The sequence below is a fragment of the Nannospalax galili genome, unplaced genomic scaffold (genome assembly GCF_000622305.1).
Source record: "Nannospalax galili isolate Female #2095 unplaced genomic scaffold, S.galili_v1.0 scaffold408, whole genome shotgun sequence".
Classification (NCBI taxonomy): domain Eukaryota; kingdom Metazoa; phylum Chordata; class Mammalia; order Rodentia; family Spalacidae; genus Nannospalax; species Nannospalax galili.
The window spans coordinates 1,140,435-1,162,994 of record NW_008358662.1 but is presented as its reverse complement, the minus strand read 5'-3'; the positions used below and the strand labels follow the sequence as shown (position 1 = coordinate 1,162,994).

General features: G+C 34.2%; 1 protein-coding gene across 1 annotated transcript in view; it reads right to left on the bottom strand.

Moving 5' to 3' along the window:
* Window positions 1-22,560, bottom strand: part of Mycbp2 (MYC binding protein 2) — a 343,026-nt gene that overhangs the window by 89,265 nt on the left and 231,201 nt on the right. The window contains 8 exon segments of the mRNA XM_029558112.1: window positions 1,370-1,502; window positions 2,415-2,639; window positions 5,247-5,321; window positions 10,329-10,469; window positions 11,168-11,284; window positions 12,181-12,278; window positions 14,308-14,423; window positions 19,025-19,080. Of these exon segments, the coding sequence (XP_029413972.1) occupies window positions 1,370-1,502; window positions 2,415-2,639; window positions 5,247-5,321; window positions 10,329-10,469; window positions 11,168-11,284; window positions 12,181-12,278; window positions 14,308-14,423; window positions 19,025-19,080 (961 nt within the window).

The following is a 22,560-nucleotide window of genomic DNA, read 5'->3' as shown; positions in this document are numbered from 1 at the left end:
CATTGAAAAAATTTTTTTTTTTTTTTTTTTTTTTTTTTTGGTCTTTTTGAGACAGGGCCTCCCTGTAGCCCCGGCTGGCCTGGAACTGCTATGTAGACCAGGCTGGCCTTGAACTCACAGAGATCCACCTGCCTCTGCCTCCTGAGTGCTGGGATTAAAGGCATGCGCCACCACGCCCGGCCCAAATCATTGATTTTTAAAAAAAAAATTAAATGCAGTGTAAAATGAGGAATGGATATTTGCTCTTGTGTGGCCATTTTACTTTCATGATCACAGGATTTCTGAACAAGTAATTCTTATTGTAAATAATTTACACAAGGACAGTTTAAAAATAAATTGGACGCCATATAAACTAGAAATCAAGATAGCTGTGTGTATGCATATTCAAACAGAAAAATTTTCAAAGATTCTAAGTGCCCAGTATAAAAAAAAAGCTTTCACTTTAAATTACAAACTCTTATTTACTGACCTTATCCTATAAATTTGAGATTTGGCAGAAAGTCCTATCTATACTTTATCTACTTACTTTGGTATCCTATGATGTTTATAAATTAACTTTCAATCATAAAACTTTGTAATAAACTAGTTAGTAAGGATAAGAACTGCTTAAAAATTAGGAATATAGAAATAAAATTCTCATTTATGCCTGTCCACAAGGGACTCACAGTCTCAGTATGAAAAGGTAGAAATTAACTTCAATAAAATGTTATCAATTTGTGAATGCAGTCCTTTGTGAACTCAGAATTATTGGTATTGTGAGGATCCATTAAAGCTTCTTCTAAGTGATAACATTTCCTGAACTTTGAAAAATAAGGTTTTGCCACCCTGGTATAATAAACAGAAAGGGATAAAGGGAAATCTTAGTGAAATCAATGTTAAAAAAAATTAAGCTAAAAGCTAAGTCTAACAACAAACTAGGAAACTCGCCAAAAGATGCTATGTGTTTATTTAAATGTTTCTTTCTTATGATAAAATATCATAAGAAAGGAATAAATTCCATAACTGGTGGATGGAAACCTGAACTTTCTTCCAGTTTCTGGTAGAAAATTCAGGCCCTAAAAACTTGGCACCGAAGGATGAGGCACAGGGATTCAGGTTAGTGAAGTAAACACATGCTTTCTTTCTCTTTTTTAAAAAGGATATGTAATTATATTCTCAAAATTCTTATAATTCTTTTCTCTCTTGGGCATTTGTTTAGCATTTATATATTTTACTAATCAATTTTGTTAGTCGTAAGATTTTTTAAACCTTCAGATTTTCTTTTAGTTAAAAATAAACACACAAAACCTCCTAAAACAAAATGCACTAAACATAAAATTTATTAATTTCAAAGTTTAATAAAAAAAATGACAAATGTAAGCCAACTTGCCATCTTCATGCCGAAGGTATTGGTTTCCACCTCTGTCTCTAGCTAAGGACCATGCCTCTCCTTCATCACTCTCACAGAATTCTACCATGCTGTTCTTATCCAGTTGCACCCATGTACCTTCAGAATTGGTTACCTGGTACATAACAAAAAGCATGATTGATTGGCTTAATTCTTTCAGGATACTCAGGCTGAAAAAAACAGTAAAAAGCTTAAGTGTTTTTGAACAATGTAATCATCCCAACACATTTCTACTGTGAAATTCATTTCTGAAATTAAGACCACAGCCTGAGGTAAGACAGAAATAAAAAGCTCTGTAAAATATTGCTGAGTTAAGCCTTTAATTGAAATAATATTTAAAAAATAATATTTTTAGAGCACAAAGATCACTCAAATAATTTCAAGTGTTACCCAAAACACATGGCCAATATTTTTGGGCCTAAAATGTCCTAACATAGCATATCCATTATTATTGGTTTGACAGTGTCTACAGTGTAATTTAAAAATCACCCTGACCCTGAGAAATAGCATGACACACTACATCTTCAAGCTTATCAGCTGAGGCAAATGCCACAGTGGCTGAAAGAATAATTTTATTTGCTCAAGACTTCAGTTAAGACCTGTGAATGGGAAAAAGAAATGAAACCTTTTGTAGATGGTCACATCTCCATAGCAACTCATATAAAATATTTTAAGTGCTGACTACCCATAACAGTACATTTATAATAATAAAAGATATATGTGATCAGTACATTTATAATAATAAAAGATATATGTGATAACATAAAATTTCAATACAATACAATACAATACAAATTATTTGTTAATATAAACAATACAAACATTGTTTTCATAGGATAACTATGAGAATGAATTTTTTTTAAAAGCACAGAAAAATTATGTTAGTGTTTCCAATGCATGTAAAGATCAGGAACATTAACATATAAGAACCTGGGTAGAAATAACAATTTCTGGAAGAAAATGATATTTTATAACATTATAGTAAAAATGAGTATCATAGAAGTCATGAAGCTACAAGAATCCATACCTCTCCCACTGCTTTGACTTTGTTTCCCAGAACTAACATTCCAATTGGGATACCTCTAAGGTTAGGGCAGCTTCTGATGTTGTGACCTGAAGGGCCTGTCTTCACTACCTTGTACATGCCTGGTCCTCCTCTAAAGAACGGCATGTCTGATTCTTGCATTGTTGCTTCCTGTGGGCAGTAGGAGTTCATGTCTTTGAAAAAGTCATCAGTATTAGTTTTAGGTTCCTGAAAAATTAGATGGGAAAAGAAAAATGAACAAAATCAATTTATTATTAGTTTCATAATTCTATTCATGATTTTCATAGCAAATCACAATACTGCCAATTAAAAACATATTGAAATATCAGCTAATAACACTACTAAAGAATTTTTCAATTTTTATACTGAATGGTATTTAAAATAAAAGAGAAAAACACAGCAGGAAAGAAAATGAATTGTCATTTGTACCCCCAAATTTAAGAAATACAGTATTATATTCAAAGACATAACGCTTATAACATTTTACCAATCCATAGTTTAATATATAACAAATGGAAATGTCTTTCAGGATTTGCTAGACCAGCATTAGTAAATGACATATTAATGCTAGTAATAGAAAAAAAGAGACATTTTTTAGTAGAGAAGAGAGATTAGCATTAAAGGTGCATTAAAAATAAAGTATTTCAATTTATACATTGAAAAGAGTCACTTCTAAATGCAAAGCACCTACTCAAAATTTTCTATTGAATATCAGTGCTCTGATGAATTGTATGGAGAAATACACTTATTTTCATGTATTTCCAATTAAATGCAAAGTCAAGTTCCACACTGGGACATTATTACTTTTCTCTGTGTGTATAGTGCTGAGGATTGAACTTAGGGCCTTGCACAGGCCAGGCAAGTATTATGCCAGAAACGTACAACTTCACCCTGCCAATATTATTTTAAAACAATTTAAAAACCATTCCTTTAAATACTGTAGAGTAAAAGATAGTCATGAGACGCTCATATAAAATACAGCTAAAATTAATATTTAATGTTGTATAAATGATGACAAACTAACACTATACAAGATAAACTTTTTTAGAATGGTTCTATTCCTACTAGTATTTTCAATCTTAATAGTTGAATAATATACAAATACATAATAGAAGATTAAAAATAAATATGGAAGGTAAAATATATATAGATTCAAGAATTCTTAGGTACTTTGTTAATTAAATATAAGATTGGTTAGAGAAAATTTTAAATTCACTACTAGCTTTTTATTTGTTATTTTGAGACTAGGTTTTGCTATACAGTCCCAATTGGCCAGAAACTAACAATCCTTCTCTTTTGCTTGCTAAGTTCTGGGATTACAGATAGATACCTATAATCTTCCTCCCCACACGATACTTTGTAAATCACATGGTGGTAATAAAAAAATTATAAATTTTTATAGGTGAATTAATTGGGAAGAGCAGGGTATTGATGAGCGTGCATGAGAGATTAAAAACAGGTAATATGATTAAAATGTATTATATACATGTATGAAAATGTAATAAACCCCTTAATATGTATAATATATGCTGATAAAATTTAAAAATTCACTCCAAGTGGTTGATAACAAAACTATTAATACAAAATTCCTGAAGGTAAAAAATCATAAATTTTGACTTACGTATATATTATAGACAATAAATTGATATTTAGTATAATAACCATACTACATTTACCAACATTCTAGTTATGTATTGACAATTTATGGAAATGAGAATCTTAATGACTTGGAAAGAATACTATATAAGTTCAGCTAAAAATGGGCATTCATATATATATATATTTGTAAAGAGAACATTAAAAATAAAAATTAAATATAAGATCTAAACTTTAAATATTGTTACTATAATCACAAGACTTTTCAGTAAACATTGAAAATTCCTATTTGTCAATGACCAGTTCCAACAAACACAGCATGTCATTTCACAGAGGAGGCAAGTCTTAGTCCTATTTACACACGCTTTAAAAAAGGTTGCATGTTGACATGAATAGCAATGAATATGCACAGACTGAGCAGAAAAACAATTTCAGTGTCATTTAATGATATTCTTACACCATTTAATTAGATCTAATAGTAACTTTAACTTCAGGCTAACACTGGGGTTAAGTCTTGGCAAAACTAGTAATAATTATAACCTATTCACCAAAGGCAATATATGAGGACCTTTATTATGACAGTTAACAATTTATTGAATTATTAATGAAACTACATAAAGTAAACAGAAAGCAAAGCACATTTGTTAAAGGTTAAAGTTATTCTTTTGTTTTAAGCAGTATGGAAATAACTGATGGACATAAAATCATGACTGTGCCTGTCATTCTTAAGCAATCCTAAAATGCACATTTTATTTAATCCAGAAATGTGAGACCTGGGTACCAGCATGTAAAATTGGTGCATTTCAATATATTTTCTTCTCATTCAATTTCCACCCCCTTTCTAAGATAAATATTCAAAAGGGAAATGCAAAAAAGTGGCAGGGGGAAAAAAGAAAGAGTCCCAGGGTCACAATACTACCACCTACTTGGTTTTTTTTTTCTGAGAAAAGTCACTTGGATGTAGTTCTTGGAGAGGCTCACTGGAAAAACTACTGCAACTGTGAAGTCATTCAAAACATTCACTTCATTTAAACTAAGAATACATTTTCAGCAAAAGGAGAGGGGAAATTCTATTGTAGTATTTTGCACAGATTTTTTTTTTCTTGTAAGAAAATTTATTTTACTAATCCTAAGCAAAACCTCAAAGATACAGTGTAAATCTTTTGTACAAGCTGAAATAACTGGATAATGCATGATTGTTCCTTACAGTTAACTCACCTGGGGGAAAAAAGCTTTGGAAGTCCATGAAAATACGTCCAAATCCCTGACTCCTTGGCTAGCATTAAAGATATTCTGAGCGACAAAGTTTAAGAAAGAAAAATATCAACAAAGAAAGGGAACAGAGTATCATCTGCAGAAGAAGCGTTCACAGTAACAACACTTTCTGTACGCCAGCACCAATATGGAAATAATATTTTAATAAAGTGAGACTGAAGCCATCTGAGTAAACCACATACCAATGTTCTGAAAAACGCATTTTTTCCCAAAAGCTCTCCATAGATATAGTGTGTCATGCCATTTACTAACATCAAGAGCCAGACTTTGTTAAAAGGCTTAAGACAGTTAATACAAGAAGGAAACCTTAAAACTCCTTAAAATATTTGTTCTAGTACAAGCCAGATTTGTTTTATGATGAAAAGCAGTCTGCTGTTTTATAAAGAGAATATCAATAATGAGACTGTGTAGAAAAATGCCAACTATTACTATAAATAGTAATGGCATATATGAACTAATTTTCACTTTTAAGATATAAAAAATAAAAACTCAAATGAAAAACCCAAGTCATTTAAAAATTTCCTCCCTTCTATAAATGAAAAAAAAGAAAGATAAACATAAAACTTCGGGAATGTTCCTGAAAACTATTAGTAAAATTTTTAAGCATAAAGAAACACAGAATCTGAATCTTTTACCAAGGGCCAATCTAGTCTTGATCATAGAAAAATTTAGTAAACCACAGGCATTCTGGGTCTTTATGTTGAATTCTAAAAGTATTTTTAAAAGAACAATTAATTCATGGCAAAACAATCCTAGAAAAAATATTTTCATAAACACTCTAATGACAATTTATGCGATACACATTTTACACAGATCTATCATGCTATCAGTCTATATTTATTCAACTAAAATGCAAATTATATGCAATATGCAGCAACTACACACCTTTACTGCTTATGCAAAGACTCCTAAAAGAGTATGTTGGTTGTATCAGAAAAAGGGGACACTCAAATGTTAGTGAAAAGTATTATCACCTAAGACTTTAACATGAAAGAAACATTAAAATTACTTATCAATTATAAGTCATTTTAGACAATAAGAATGTATTTCCTATATTCCATTTATTTTCCTAAGTTATGTGTGGATGGATACAGAAACACACACACACACACAAAATACATATATACTAATTACAAAATATAAGATATAGAAAATGAGTTTCTAGTGATATATCTACAAATAAATGCAAAACAAAACTGAAACCAATGCCATCATGCCCTCAGTTTTAAAATGCATGCTCACAGGGTGCTCTCTCTTTAGGTAAAACAAATACTACAAAGCACATTGAAATCTCTTCTGAGGGAATATGATATCCATGTGGTTGATCACTGCATGTAAGAATTGTGAAGCACTTGCTCAGTGGCTGTTTTCCCTCACAGATAGTGATACTGACATTTTGACCTAATATAACATTAAGATTTTTAAAGTATTTTCCTACATTTTATTATACATTATTCTAGTACTAAAAGTAACATGAAAAACAATGCACATCAATTTATCATTAAAGAACTAACAGTGATTCTTTAAGCTTATACCTCTCTTTAATTTCACTATTGCAAACTTAAGTGTTTGCTGAGTTAGTAACATGTGCAATAATATTCAAACTTATAAAAACTAGCTATGGCAACAGTTAGCCAATGAAATCAATTTTGTTTCTGTTAACCATATATAAATTCAAATTAGAAGCTTTTGTTTTTGCTTCTGTAGTTATAGAAAATTCTTGGCCAACAATTGTTTACTGTATATTTAAACTGTACTTATCACATACCAAAACATTTACCAAACATAAATCTGGAGTTTAAAAACAAATTAAATAGTTTTCTTCTCAAAATTTAGGAATATTTTAATCTAATGATAATGAAAACTTAACAAAATATTAATTTCTATGAAGTCTCAATTTCTCATTATTATAAAACATAAATTATCTTTCACATTATATAACTTCATAGATTAATATGACACCATAGGGAGGCATGTACACAATAAATTATTTTACTGTTAAATCATATTTTAAAGATAGAAAGTTATTTCAGGAAAATTTGAATATTAAAACATAATTAAAGCTAACTAAATTAAGAAGAAACAAACTGTAATTCTAAACTGACAGTTTCTCAAGGCACAGGAGTCATTAAATGAGTTAATAATTATCACAGCAAAAATATATGATCAGACATGTCAAATGCTCACCCCCCCCCAAAAAATCACTCTGATAGAAAAGCTTGGAACTAAGGTTGCCAATTTGAAAGTAAAACATAACACCAGAAAATCAAAATCAAGTATAGCACTGATAGAACAGTTACTAGTGATATACTGAGTAATGATCATTAACATTAAAAAAAAAAACAGGCCATGTACACATGAGGCACCAACTCATTCACAGAACAAAACGAAGAAATCTGAAATATGTTAAACCCGTATTTCCAGGCATTGTTAGGTATTTTAAAGGAATGTCCATAAAATGCAAAAAGCATTTGCTAACTTTACCAAGTTGGTGATACTATAAAAGAGACCACAAGATGACATTTTTATTTGTTCCTACTCCAAATCTTTAATGCTGCTAATTTTGGACTATTAGTGTACTTCCTTTAGGTCAACACCAATTAGCTTAAATAGGAAGAGTTCTGTATAAATACATGCAATGTTCAGATACCCAAGTTGCTTCTTCAAGAATCAGAACACAACTGTTGGTGTCTACATATCTACTGGTCTAGCATCAGCCTTCCTTGATATAATTTTTTTCCATTCAATATTTCTTAAATGTATATTTGCCATTTTTGACAAAGTACCCAAAGAACTGGGTGTATAAGTTTTATGTAAAAAATATCTCCAATGGTAAAAGCAGATTTGCTTTAAAAAAATTTACACCTTTGATTCTAGGCAGGTAAATGTTTCCTATGTCATGTGCATAATTGGCTCTCTCTTTTTATTTCTATTTCCTAAGACATATGAAACACTGTACCAGCTAACATTTTGTAGTTTTCAAATCACAGAACTTTAATTTTCGTATGTATATATGAATGCTGTGAATGCATTTATGTGTATGCAGGTATACATGCACATGTGTGTCATAAGTCATATGAAGGCAAGAGGACCACCTTAGGTGTCATTCTCAGGAACATCGACCCCCATTTGAGATGGGGTCATGTCCTGGCCTGGAGCCCACCAATAAGGCTAGGCTGGCTGGCCAATGAAAACTAGGAATTCTCTTGTCTCCACCTCCCAAGCACTGGGATTACAAGCATGCATAACCATGCCCAGCATTTTTACCTGGGTTGGGGGGGGGGGTGAACTCAGGTCCTCATGTAAGGCAAGGCAAGGTAAGGCAAAAACTTTAAAGTCCACATTCTCCAGGTGTGGTTTTCAAACTGACTTATCTGCTTTCAGGACATGTTATGAGATTCATCTTCATTCAGTCATCAAGGCTACAAGTATTCATATTTTTTAATTTGGAAGTTTATCCAAAATAATATGATTTTTGTGATTTTTTTATAATACTTCTATTACTTTAATTGAATTATTTTAAGTGACACCACTTTAATATCCTCACTTGTTCCATGGCAACTTTTTCATTACATCTGCCTTTGATGTTACCTCCTGAGTTAAGCCATCCACAGCTTAGCCAAAGCAACTTAATTATTTGATCATACAATTACTTAACTTTGTATAATTATATTTAGCCTTATCTCTTCATTATGCTAAGGAATTTCAAACATAAAATATATACTTTGAGTCAGATTAAGTAGGGTTCGATCTTGATGAGTACTTATATTTCCTCATTGGAAAAAAAAAACAAAACAAAACAGTAACATGACAGAGTCACAAAGAGGATGAAATGAGACAATCAAGGTAAGAAGCACACATACCTGTTAAGAATTATTTTAAGTGGCTTGATGATACTGGATGAAAAGAACTCAGATATCAAGCAATGTTGAAAGACTACTTTGAGTAGAATGTAGTATTTAACACTGTATAAAAAACAAACATGAGTAAGAATCCTTATTTAGTTCTTACTCTTTTTGAGGGGTAGACAGGGTCTTCCTGTAGCCCCAGCTGACCTGGTACTCCGTATGTAGACCAAGCTGGCCTGATCTCACAGAGACCCGCCAGCATCTGCTTCCTAGGTGCTAGGATTAAAGGTGTGTGCTACTGTGCTTAAGGAGCTTAAAAACAAAAATAATACACACACACACACACACACATATACACACACAAATAAAATATAAATGGTTGAAAGTGAGAAAAGCAAGCTAAATTTTCTGGGTGGTTGTAGCTGGTGAAAGAAGTAAGCCCTTTCCATTCTTACAGACTAAATGCCACTTGAGGAAAAGGAAACTCAATTTACACAGTCCTTAACTGCTTTCTACCCCTAATTCTTTGCTTAAGACCTGCCAACTAGTTATCAATTCCTAAATATACCATACTAGTGCTATTTATCAGCAATATCATAAGGAGCACATAGTGAAGAAAAGAAGAAAAATCATACTTTGTAGCTAGATCAATATGGTGGTTTGGTTACTACCATATTTCATGATACAGAATCTAGAAAACACGGGCTTTAACAATTCCACTGCAGTCATCAAGGAGCTATAATGATTAAGTTAGTATCACTAAAGATGATACAACACAGGTCTAAGAACCATCTTATATTAACACAGCAAAATAAATGCAAAATGTCACCATAACAAACATTTATACTTGTTGAATGCATAGTAAGTCTATTTTCTTAAATTTTAGTTTGGAATTCATTCCAAATAACTATGTGAATAAGAAAGAAATAAAGTACCTATCTCTTTGAATGGAAATCAATAGGCTTAGTTTTAATTTATTACTTCTTGCTAGTGACAGGAAGCATTAAGGGCCTTTACCTTGCCAAACTCCACTTTCATTACACAGAAACCCTTAAGAATTCAAGCACGTATTAAGTAAAAGTGATTTAGACATGGGTTACCCCAGACTAATTAAAAAAAGCTGTATGATGAGGACAAAGTGCAACTACGATGCTTTTAAAAACCATCTTTTACTTACGTCAACAGGGACCAGAAGGCTCTTGCCAAGATGTTGATTAAAAGAGAGGCACCAGGCTTCAGTGTAACCATTCATGTTAGGAACATACTTCTTTATTGTCTCATCATTCAGTCTCAACCATACACCATCATCATTGTGGATCTAGAAGAAAGAAGCCACAAAACCAAGGCATGCCTTCCTGTAACTCCCATGGGGGTTGAGGGCTGAAAACTAGTAATGCCTGTCAATAAGGGGGACAATGAGGTTTGAAAGAAATTCCAAAGAAAAGAAAGAGCAAGGAATACCAAAATGATCTGATAATTCACAGGATGAAATTGTAAAAACAATTTCTCTCAAGATAAAAGTTCAAATAAATCACACTTACAATAAGTAATTTAACAGTAAAATTAAATGTTTTCCAAAAGAACACAAATCTTTCATCCTACAAATTTAACAATCACAGGCTACTTGGTTGTAGTATAAGAAAATGTACTAGGGATGAAGTACAAAGTTAAATGTACAGTTAAAGCAATTTAAGAAATATATTTTAACATTACTTTGAAAATCATTTAAACCATCTACCTCTAGCTTCAGTAACCAGTACTTTTACAGGTTCTGAACTCCAGGTTCAAGTGAGTTTTCTTCATGCTTGAAGTAGTATTTTCCCATATTTTTATTGATAAAGGAAAATAAATGAAATGTGTGAAACTCAATGAACAAAGCTACAAAACAATTTTCAAAAGATTTCCCAAACTATTAAAAACCCAGTAACTTTTAAACCTATTTTCCTTGTTATTGTGCAAATATTATCAAAAAAATTTGTCCAAAACGAATTATTAGGACTTTATTGAATGACCTACCTCATCAATAAAAGTGATAGTTCCATTGACTTTCACTATGCCTATCTGTTCACTCTGAAGGGAAGGGTGGCTCCGAATACGGAGCCCTGCACTGTCTTTGGCCACAAATTTTCGAACCTGAGAACAGAAAAGACAAGACAGTGAGAGACAAAATACAGAACCTCTATTTCCTAAGTGATAAAATCATCAGATGTGAAAGAACTACAGTTTCAAAAGTTTTTCACTTTATAGTTTGCTTCCTTCTGCAAATAATTGCCATTCATTTATAAAAATAAAAATAAAAAAACAATATTTCTAAGTACTAAAGAATACATTTATGATTTCCCTCTGTCTAATTTTTGAAGACATAAGACAAAAGGCATGATATGAATTCATTGTTTTATTTTTAACAAGCAGTTTACCCGAATTCCTTTAGTTAGTCTTTGTCAGGAAATTAATTTTTCTTTTAATAGTACAAAATATTTTTTAACCTTGAAAAGTTACATGTAATTTCAGTAGACTTTCTGTTAACTATAAGTTTTCAATAACAATGTACGCAACACTCTTAAACTATTAAAGAACATACAAAGAAGGGGCTGGAGAGATGGCTCAGTGGTTAAGAGCACTGGCTGCTTTTGCAGAGGTCCCGGTTCAGTTCCCAGTACCTACATGGTGGCTAACAACTGTTTATAACTCCAGTTCCAGGAGATCCAATGCCCTTTTCTGAACTCTGCAGACACTGCACAACATGGATGCACTTACATACATGAAAGCAATACATTCATACATATAAAAATATAAAATAATAAAATGTTTTTTTTAAAAGAATATACAAAGAAGCCAGAAAGTATAGTTCGTACAATTTGAAATGATTATAATTCCTATCAACTACTCTTCAAACTGATTTTAGGATAGTGAAAATCCAAACACTGAAATAAAGCAAGTAAAATTCTACATCTTTGACAGCCACTTTCAAACATTGACGAAAAATTTAAAATCTGACCAGTTTGCGTTTAGTCTCATGCTACCCTGACCTTATTTGGTTGAGGTTCAGTTTTTGGCTTGACCAGCTGAGTTCCTGGGGGAATCATCCCTTTTGGTGGGTCTTTCACTTTTACTTCTAGGCCAGCATCTGTAAGAAAATTAATAGAACTATAATATTTAACCAAAAGGCAGGAAGGAGACACACCCTGAAATCTGACTTTATATAAACATCAGACTATTTTAAACAATTAAGAAAAATTATGAGTTCTTTTTTTTTTTTTTTTTTTTTAAGGCAATAGTGGTACTCAACAGGTCAAAAGGGGGGGGGGGAGAGAAAGAGAGAAATATTTGAAAATGTGGTCCTGAGATTAGAGAAGGGCAAGCTATCATGCTTCCTTCAGTGTTTAAACTTGAAAAGGCTCTCCCATTATTTGACTGGATCTGAAATTTTTAAAAATAATGATAAAGAAATCCTCCTGCAACAAGTGTTATCCAACAGCAACAGATAAGAACACTCTTCATCATCCACACTGGTAACTACTGTGTGTGACAGGCAGCAGAGCATGGCTGACAGCATGATGGATAGACAGACAGCATGATATAACAGTACTTAAGAGATGAGGTTCTGCCACTAGACTACTTGGTGCTCTTACATCTTACACACTAATTGTGTGACTTTGTGCCTCAATGAATTCACGCATGAGATGTTAATGACGAGGCTCTCTACTCACATTATGAGAATTTAATGATACAAAATATGGGAAATATGTCATAACAATGTGCATGTACAATGTATAAATGTTGAGCTATTATTACCTGTGATCTTATGAAATAGCATCTGCCCTTGTCTATGATCAACAAAAGATTCCAGACTAATGAGAGTTTGGCTAATGTTGAGTTAGGGAAGCAAACAGATGATTCTAAGTAAATGTGTATCCCTTCCTCAGCTTCATTAAAAACAAAACAAAACAACAACAACAAAAAAGTTGCCTATACTTCACTATTGTATAAGATGACTGAAAATTGTACCTACCAAAGTCATTCCTAACTTGTCAGTGCTTTTTTTTTTTTAAAGCAAACAAAGAATTAATTTTCATTATGGCATTTTTTTTAAAACAAAGTTTGTTTTGTGGTTCCTCTTTCCCCCTTCCTCCTCCCTTTCCTGTGTGTGCCCTCCTACATTCTTTCTACTTTCATGCCACATGTGGTCTTTTACTCTCCCTACCCTTTCTCAATACTTCCTGTTCCCCTCTCATGGTTTCCTGTCTAGTTTCATATCCTAACCTACTCTCAGCCTCCTTCATTATATTGATACTAACATGAAAATTTAAGATTTATATATGAGGAAGAATGGGATTTTCAGATCTGGGACAGCTCACTTAATAGAACACTTTTCAGATCCAGCATTTTCCTGCCAACTTCATTTCTTTATGGCTGAGTAAAATGTTCTTACGTAGAATGCCATATTTTAATTATCTATCATTTCTATTGTGAAAATGTGGCAATAAACATGAATGTTCAAGTATCTATGCAGTATCAGTGTTTTAAATTCCGTCTAAAATTTGTATAACTCACCTGTCCCTATGTTGTATTTCAAATGACTTGTTTGCCAGGTGTATCTCAGCAACATGCAAAATTTTAACACTTGTGTATTGGTTATATTTAGTTACATGTTTTACACACCTAAGTGTGAAGAGTCTCTTTATTTCTGCTAAAAAAACCCAAACTACTCAAAGTAGGAATGTTAGTATTATACTCACCCTTTGGTGATATCAATACATATTAAATTTTTTTCATTCTATTTTTATCCTCTTAAACATAAAAAGTAAGAATTAACATCTAAAAGAAAATCAGTATGTGTTTTAGATTTAATGGGAGAGGGGGTATGCACAGGGTAATGCAGGAGTAAGGGGGGCATCTCATACCTCACCTGCACACTGGGAAATGGAGGGGAGAACTCATGAGAACTGCACTGAGTGATCAGATGCCACTGACTATTGCACAATAATATGATCTCAGCAATGTGCTAATTAAATATTCATTATGTGTCAGGAAATGAAGCAACAAAGAAGTTATAAAACCTACCCATGTGTATGACACAAAGGGTAAAACTATGATACAAAGATAATTTTGATTCTAGTTCTTTTCTATAACTTATTACTTAAATTTTTATTTACCTATTTCAATGCCATCAATGGTAACATGAATAGTGTAGAGCCCAATGGCCCCTGGAGTCCAGTTTGCACAGTAAGTCCCATCATTATTGACACGGATCAGCATATTTTCACTGGGCCTAAAAAGAAAAGATGGGTATCGGAAAATTTACTTTTAATCAAGCACAGTAAGATTGTTATGGTATTTCTACAGACATTTATTTGTTTGCATTATCATAGTGCCTGGGATTCCTAGTGCTCCATCACTATATGCTTCCCTACTTACAATTTCACTCCTATTTTCACCTCAAAATTCCATCACTCCTCTTCCCTACTTTCAGCTGATCTTTGCACCTTTCCTTCTATGAGGAAATAGAAGTAATTGGCTATAAGCTCCATGTTATAATCAGACCATTAAACTGACTTTTCCTCATTTTTTCTCCTGTTATACTGGAAGAAGCAGTGTGGCTCTTATCTCAAGTGAGTGTTTTTCATTTGAATTATGATTTTATTTTATTTTTATTTTTCAACACTTTGGTACTATAATTACCTCACTTTCTCTATCATACATTATTAATTTCTCCTCCAGTACTAAACCATTAGCATAAAAAATTTAGAATTTTCCATTTTAATTCCTGCTATTAAAATCCTTTCTAATCAGCCTGGTATGGTGGCACATATCTTTAATCCCAGCACTCGGGAGGCAGAGGCAGGGGGATCTCTGTGAGTTCAAGGCCAACCTGGTTTACATAGCGAGTTCCAGGCCAGCTGGAGCTACAGGGAGACCCTGTCTCAAAAAAGACAATAACAACAACAACAACAGAATCCTTTCTAATATGCTTTCCAACAAGGTCTTCTATCTCTTCTCCTCTTTATATGAAAACTTATCTAAGAACTGCTATTGCCCTTTCCATTATTTTTCCTTCCATTTTTCTTCTACAATTAACTCTTACTAGCCTTTCGCTCTCAACATTCATGGCAATTGCTGATGTCAGAGTTATTATGATCATTATACCCTTAAGCTTCAGTCATTTCTTCCTCCTCAGCAACCTCTCAGCAGCATTCATAGATGGTAACTCTTGGCTCTTCTTTTTAAGTGTTTGCTGGCTCCTCCTTTTCTGACTGCCCTTTAACTTATGAAATACCCCAGGGGCTGGATCTAGGTCTTTAATTCATTTCAGCTGATCAGCTGTCCATCACTTAGTGTTAGTATCATTTCTATATAAATGGTTCCTAAATTCACTTTTCTCTTAAGCTTCAAACTATGTACAGCTGCACAGCTGCAGCTCCACCTAAATACCCAAGAAGGAACTTGCAATTTCAGTTTTATTTTATTTTTTAAAAATATTTTATTTATTATTTTTATTTTATATGTGTATGTATGTATTGCCTGCATGTAGGTAAGTGAACCCATGTCGTACAATTCCCACAGAGGACAGAAGAGGCTGTCAGATCCCTTGGAAGTGGAGTTATGGACAGTTGTTAGCTGCCATGTGGGTGCTGGGATTCAAACCCAGGCCTTCTGCAAGAACAGCCAGTATTCTTAACCACTGAGCCATCTCTCCAGCCCTGGAATTTTAGTTTTAACAAATCCAAAGAAAAGCTCTTATTTCTCACTCACATACATAGACCTCCTCACAAAACAACACAGTATAGAAGAATACATGCTCATTCCTAGGACTTTTGATCCTCATAAAAATTATGACACCACAGGTCAGTAAAGGTTTTATGTAATAATATTTTAGTCTCTTAGGCCAAAAGTCTTTGTCACAACTACTTAACTTTATCATTATATATGTATAAGTGTATATATCCTTTTTTACGTTTTTAACAAAAGCAGTTATGGACAGTACATAAAGTAACTAGTAAAGTTGTTATCTAATGACATTTACTTACAAAAATGAGCAGTAAGTCAGATTTGGTGTGTGAGCCAAGATTGACTGAGACCTGCTCTAGGCTGTTACTATAGCCAAAGAAAAATCTGTGATCATTCTTGATTCTACTGGTGACAGGGTCTACTGGCACTACCTTATACATCTACCCTTACCCCAACTCACCTAATAGTGTCTAATTCATTTCCCTGTTCCCATCCTTAATCCCCTATAATTCATCTTTAGAAAGTAGTTGTAGTCAGAACAATCTTCTAAGAATTTTAAGTCAGCACATGTAGCAATTCTATTTAAACATGAAAGTAATGAAAATTCAATTTCTTTTAACCCATTCTGCTAGACCACATATTACTAAACACATCTCATGAAACTGCAGTCTCATCTTCAAACATTTCCCTGTTCTCACAATTCTCCAGGCTCATCACCTTTCTATTTGTTCTTCAAAGACATCAAGCTCAGTCTAGGCCAGATTTTCTCTAGCCTGAATGCATTTTCCCAAATCCTCAAGTGGCTAACTGTCATCCAACTCTTCAGTTAGACAATACTCCTCAACTAATCTCTTCCATTAGATAATATTTTAGCAATCTGTTCCATCCCCCATGTTGTCTGTCAAGTAACTTTTCTTATTATCACCATTTTGTTCTCTTTTTAAAACAGCTTCTTGCTTTATAGGAATGAAAGCACCAGGACAAATGACACCATGTCTATCTTGTTTGTAAGTGTATCAATGGCCTATAATACTATCTTCCACATAACAGATGGTCAATGGTCATTGATGAATATATTAATCTGTTTAGATAAGGGGTTATTTCAATTGGGTTTAAAATGTCTAATGTATATGAAAACTTATTTACTAGTAAATGATTTTTATCCTTCCCCTTCCTCCTTTCCTTTTTCCATTTCTCTTCCCTCCCTCTATCCCTTCCTTGCTCTCTCTTTTTAAAAAAGATTTCATTTTTATTTTATGTGTCTGAGTGTTTGGCCTGCATGTATTTAAGTATATCACATATGTGCCTGATGCTCACAGAGGCCAAAAGAGGATGTTAGATCCCCTGAAACTGAAGCTAAGAATGGATGTTAGTCACCATGTGGGCACTGGGCACCAAACCTGGGTCCTCTGGAAGAACAGTAAGTGCTCTTAACCATTGAGACATGTCTCCAGCCCACTCATTATTTCTTATTTTTGAGACAGAGTCTCACTATATAGCCAAAGCTACCTGTGAACTTGTTATGTAGCCAAATTTGGCCAGGAACGTGCTACAGAGCCAATCTAGCTTGGATCTCAGGATGCTCCTGCCTCTGCTTCCTGAGTGTTACATTACTGGTGTGTGCCATTATACTGAGGTTAATTTGTTCTTATTTAACTGGTTATAAATGTATAATGCTCGCATTTATTTTACAGAAGTCATCTGTGTCTACTCTAGTGGAAGTTATAAAACCGTAGCTGAGTCAGAAACAACAATTTTCACTATTTTCCAAATTTGACAGAAAACATTCTAGATTGTATACTGTAACACTATCATACAAATCAGAATAAAGTCAAAATAACCTATCGATTTCTTTAAAAAAAATTTTTTTTTTCGTCTTTTTGAGACAGGGTCTCCCTGTAATCCCAGCTGGCCTGGAACTTACTATGTAGACCAGGCTGGCCTTGAACTCACAGAGATCCACCTGCCTCTGCCTCTAGAGTGCTGGGATTAAAGGCCTGCACCACCACAGCCGACTAGCCTATCAATTTCTCATAAGGTAGGTCAGATGACATGCAATGCAAAGTAGCCTATGGGTAGTTATGTTTTCTCAGATTTATTTTATTTTTTTTATTTTATGTGTCTGAGTGCATTGCCTACATGTATGTAAATGCACCCACATTGCAAAATGCCCACAAAGGTCAGAAGAGAGTGTCAGATCCCCCAGAATTGGAGTTATAGATAGTTGTTAGCTCCCATGTGGATGCTGGGAACTACACCCAGGTCCTCTGTAAGATTGGACAGTGCTCTTAAACGCTGAGCCATTTCTTTAGCACCTTTCAGATTTCTTTAGAAGTCTTTTCTAAATTCTGTGGAGGTCATTACTCTAAGTACTATGCATCAATTTTGTTCTACTTAACTTTTTAACTGGATTTTTGTGATTTTCATACAATATAGTTTGATGGTACTCAAGAGTCTATTTTTAAAAGTACTTTTCCTGTCAGAAATGCTGTTACACATCTACACCCCAGTACTTGGGAGGCTACAGCAGAAGGATCACAAGTTCTTGGCCAACGCAGGCTATATGATAAAACCCTGTTTCAAAACCAAAACAAAACAAAATCTAACTTAAAAAATCTGTTTAAATTTGGAGTTAACAGAATTAATCAGAGGTTGAAAAATAAGACATAACAATCAATACAAATAAAACACACTGAAATCTCTCCACAACTCACTGGGAGAAGGAGAAAAAGAACAATTAAAAGACAGCAAAGCAGCTGTTGTAGTGACAAATGCTTGCAATCACAGCACTCAGGAAGCAGAAGTAGGAGAATGGTCTAGTCTGGTCTTCTGTCTCAAAAAGGAAACAAACAAACAAAAAAAATCAAGCAGAAAAAATCCTAACCAATCCTAGACAAGATAGTTTATATATTTTAAAACACTAGATATTCTTTCTCTGGTATCTTACTTTTATTTCATATATTTGTAGATAACTGAAAATACATCCTACAAGAAAATGTACATATTATCATATCTGGGAACTATAAACTGGAAAATTTGAAAATTCTGTAATATCTATTTAGAAGGGAGGTTGGAATTCTGGATGTGTTCAGTCTGGATGATTAAGTTTCAGTTTTAGCAGTGCTCTGAGAAAATGATTCTTACCTTTTAGGAGTTGGCGATGCAAAACGCAGTTCTTCAAAAGAGTAATTTTCATATACCTTTAAGAAAGAGACAAGGAACATTGGCAACATTGTTACAGACATTCTCAGTCAGTGGAATGATAAAACATCCAATAAATAGTGCTGAGACCACTACTTATCCACAAGAGAAAAAGAAAAATGGCAAGACAATCTATAAAAATAAATTCCTAATATGCTAGAGATCCAAATCAAATGTAAAACACAATATTTTTTAAAGTTTAGAGGATATAATTCTTTTAAAAATATTTTATTTACTATTTTTATGTGTATGAATGTATTGCCTGCATGTATGTTAGTGTACCCATTTCGTGCAATGCCCCAGAGGTCAGAAAACGGCTTTGGATTCCCCTGGAACTGGAGTTAAGGGCAGTTTGTAGCTACGATGTGGGTGCTGGGAATCGAACCCAAGTCCTCTGCAAGAGCAGTCAGTGCTCTTAACTGATGCTCTCCAGCCCCGATATGATTTCTTAATCTTAATTCCACGACTAAGATTGAGGCTTGCTGTTCATTTACACAGTTCTGTGCTGGGTTTTTGTCTGCTTAAGTTTGCATGGGTCTTGTGCATACTGACACCACTGCTGTAGGTTTGTATGGGAAGGGTCCCAGGTGCCTGAAGGACCATTTCTGTATGGTCATGCACCTCTTCCTGGCTCTTAAAATCTTTCTCTTCCTTCTTCTGCAATGGACCCTGAGCCCTGGGTGGGTAGACCTTAATATAGGAGTCCTGTCCAAGGATCCACACTCTGTAGACTCGTATTCTCTGCCCTTTGGCCATTTGTGGCCTTCTGCATTCCTGGCCCTCTGTTGCATGAGGGAGTTTCATGGATGAGAATTGAAAGATGCATCAGTGTTCTCTTCATCCTTGTGGTATGTTTCATAAGTATTAGGTATAGAGGTTGCATCCTAGATGTGCCACTTAGGGTTGGGCAACTCAGACAACCTCTGTAGGTGACCAGTGGTATAACTCTGTAATAATCTCCATCTATTGAAAAAGAAGCTACTTTGATGGGTAGTGACTTTGATGAGATACTTGTCTGTAATTTTAAGGATCCGTATTTCCCACATAGTAAAAATTACATTTGTCTAGGGATATGAGAGCCTTGGTGTTTTCTCTAAGATCTATGACCTCTCCAGCTATGTGTATTTGGCTAGGTTTACAGTACCACACATGAGTTTGAGTGGGCTTTAAGTCTAATTAGATAGCTAATGATTACCCCTGAGATAAAAGTACCACTACTGCACCAATGTCATTTGCTGTCCTGGTCAATGATGTGGTTTTTAGGCCTTGAAGCTAGGGTTGGACCATCGATTGATGTTCTCTCTTACCAGCTTGCTAGTGCTCTCCAAAGCTATGAGAGCTAGTCTTCAGGGGAGGTAGCTTCCAGGTCAGTTCTAGCTCTGTTGTTCCAAATCCTGTGTCCAAAGTATGTTCTGTCTTCAGCAATAGGGTCTTACCATCAAGTTCTGGGAGGCATACAAGGACTGTGGCAATGGCCTGTGTAATTTTGGGAGTCTCTTAGGCTACCCTGGCCAACAACTCAAAGACAGTTTTCTCCTGTCTGGCACTACTTCTTGTTATATAGTCTTCAGCTATACTCACGGACTCATGTAGGGGTATTGTATGTGTAATTTTTCAGTAGGTTTTTGGACTAATAGGATACCCCTGGGTCTGAAATATGTCCTGTCTTCAGCAATAGGGTGTTACCTTCAAGTTCTGGGAGGTAATCAAGAGCTGTTGGAATAGCCTGTGTCATTTTTGGAGTCTATTGGACTACCCTGGCCAACAACTCAAAGGAAGCTTCTCCTGTCTGTCACTTATATAGCCTTCAGCTATACGCATGGACTCATGTAGAGATATTATAGGTGTAATCTGTCACTAGATTGTTGGACTAATATGATTCCCTCTGATTTTTTATACTAGCTAGGCATTATTTATCTCTCCTCTTTCTCTCCCAGTCTTATCCTCCCTCCCCACCCTTCCCATTAGGGGCTGAGACCTTAACAGAGTACCAGAGAGTGCCAAAATCGGGACTCCCCTTAGCAAACTTCCCCACTTTCAACTCTTTTAATACAGTAGATAATACATCTTTAATCTCAATACTAAGTTCATTTCAATCACTTATATCTAAAGTCACAGACCTGTGGTACTACTCAGAATTATTTTATCTCTAAAATAAAAAAACAGTCCAGCCAGTTCTCTACCTCAGTAACTCCTACTGTACCTATTTTTCAGACTTCTGGTCCCTCAAGGTCTTCTCTCTGAATGCTCTTCCATTTTCCTTTCCAGACCAACTTAAGCTTTGCTATTCTCTTTAACTCCCTTCTCTCATTGTTCTTTTGTTGAACTATCTGTCAAAATTTCAATGCTGAATTAATCACATTTATTTTCTCTCTTTCATGTGAAAGTACTATCAGTAATATGATACTGAATTTCAGCTATTTCAAGCATGCCTGCCAAATCTTTTCTGATCAGTCTTCTCTTTCATTCATTACAACTTTCATTTTCCCCCTTTGTTTCAAAATTCTTGATCTTAAGATTCATCACCCCATCTCTAACCTAAAACATAAACCTGCTATTGTAAATGGTTTTGAGGGTTATATGTTTATGACTATTAAACTGTACATTTTCCGTCTTGAGGTCAAATGAAAGAAGCACGACTCCTCCAGTTTAGATCAGCCCTACATCAGGGCTCTCCAAGTATTTTCCTGTGCCCTTTCTCTTAACTGTCTCATCAGTAGTGAAACTTGAGAGGCCAGTGTCTTTATTAGATCCTAAACTCCAAAGCTGTCATTCAATGCCATTTCCTCTGTCCTGAGGCAAATATCTGGAAATAGTGATCTACATTCATTTTGTCCTTAGCTAGCTTTGCTTCCTCTTCACTTAGTCATTCACCCTACTATTCCTCTATAAAATGTCTACCAAAATCAGTGATCAATTTTTGCTATATCCTTTTCAAAATGCCACTTCTGTAGAAGAACATTATTAATCCTTCTCATGATGCCCTTTCCTTGACTTTCATGTCCTGTCATAAGGCAGCTGTGGGATGTAGTGAGGAAAATCAAGTCTGGAGTAGATTCCCTGCCATTTACGTGGCCCTGGATAAATTACTTAATCTGTCTGTGCTACAGCTTGCAAAAACATGAAATGGGAATGGAAACGGCAACTTGCAGAGAGAGTTCTTGTGAATTATTATAGATAGTATGGTAAGAAAAATTGCAAGAAGTACTAGTATCCTGTGTCTTTATCTCTTTGAGTAGTATTCATACCTTTGTGTACTCCTCCCCCACTTTCATTGCTTTTTCCTTTTATTCTTATCTTGCAAATCAAGGTTTTTCAGAGTATAGATTTTGAATTTGAATCACTCTGTATGTTTTAAATGTAAATTCTTGAGCCTCTCTCCAGATTTATTAAATCTAATTCTCTGACTGGAAAATCTGTCTTTTTTAAAAATTATTTATTTAATAACCATATAATTAGAAGAAGCATTTCATTACACC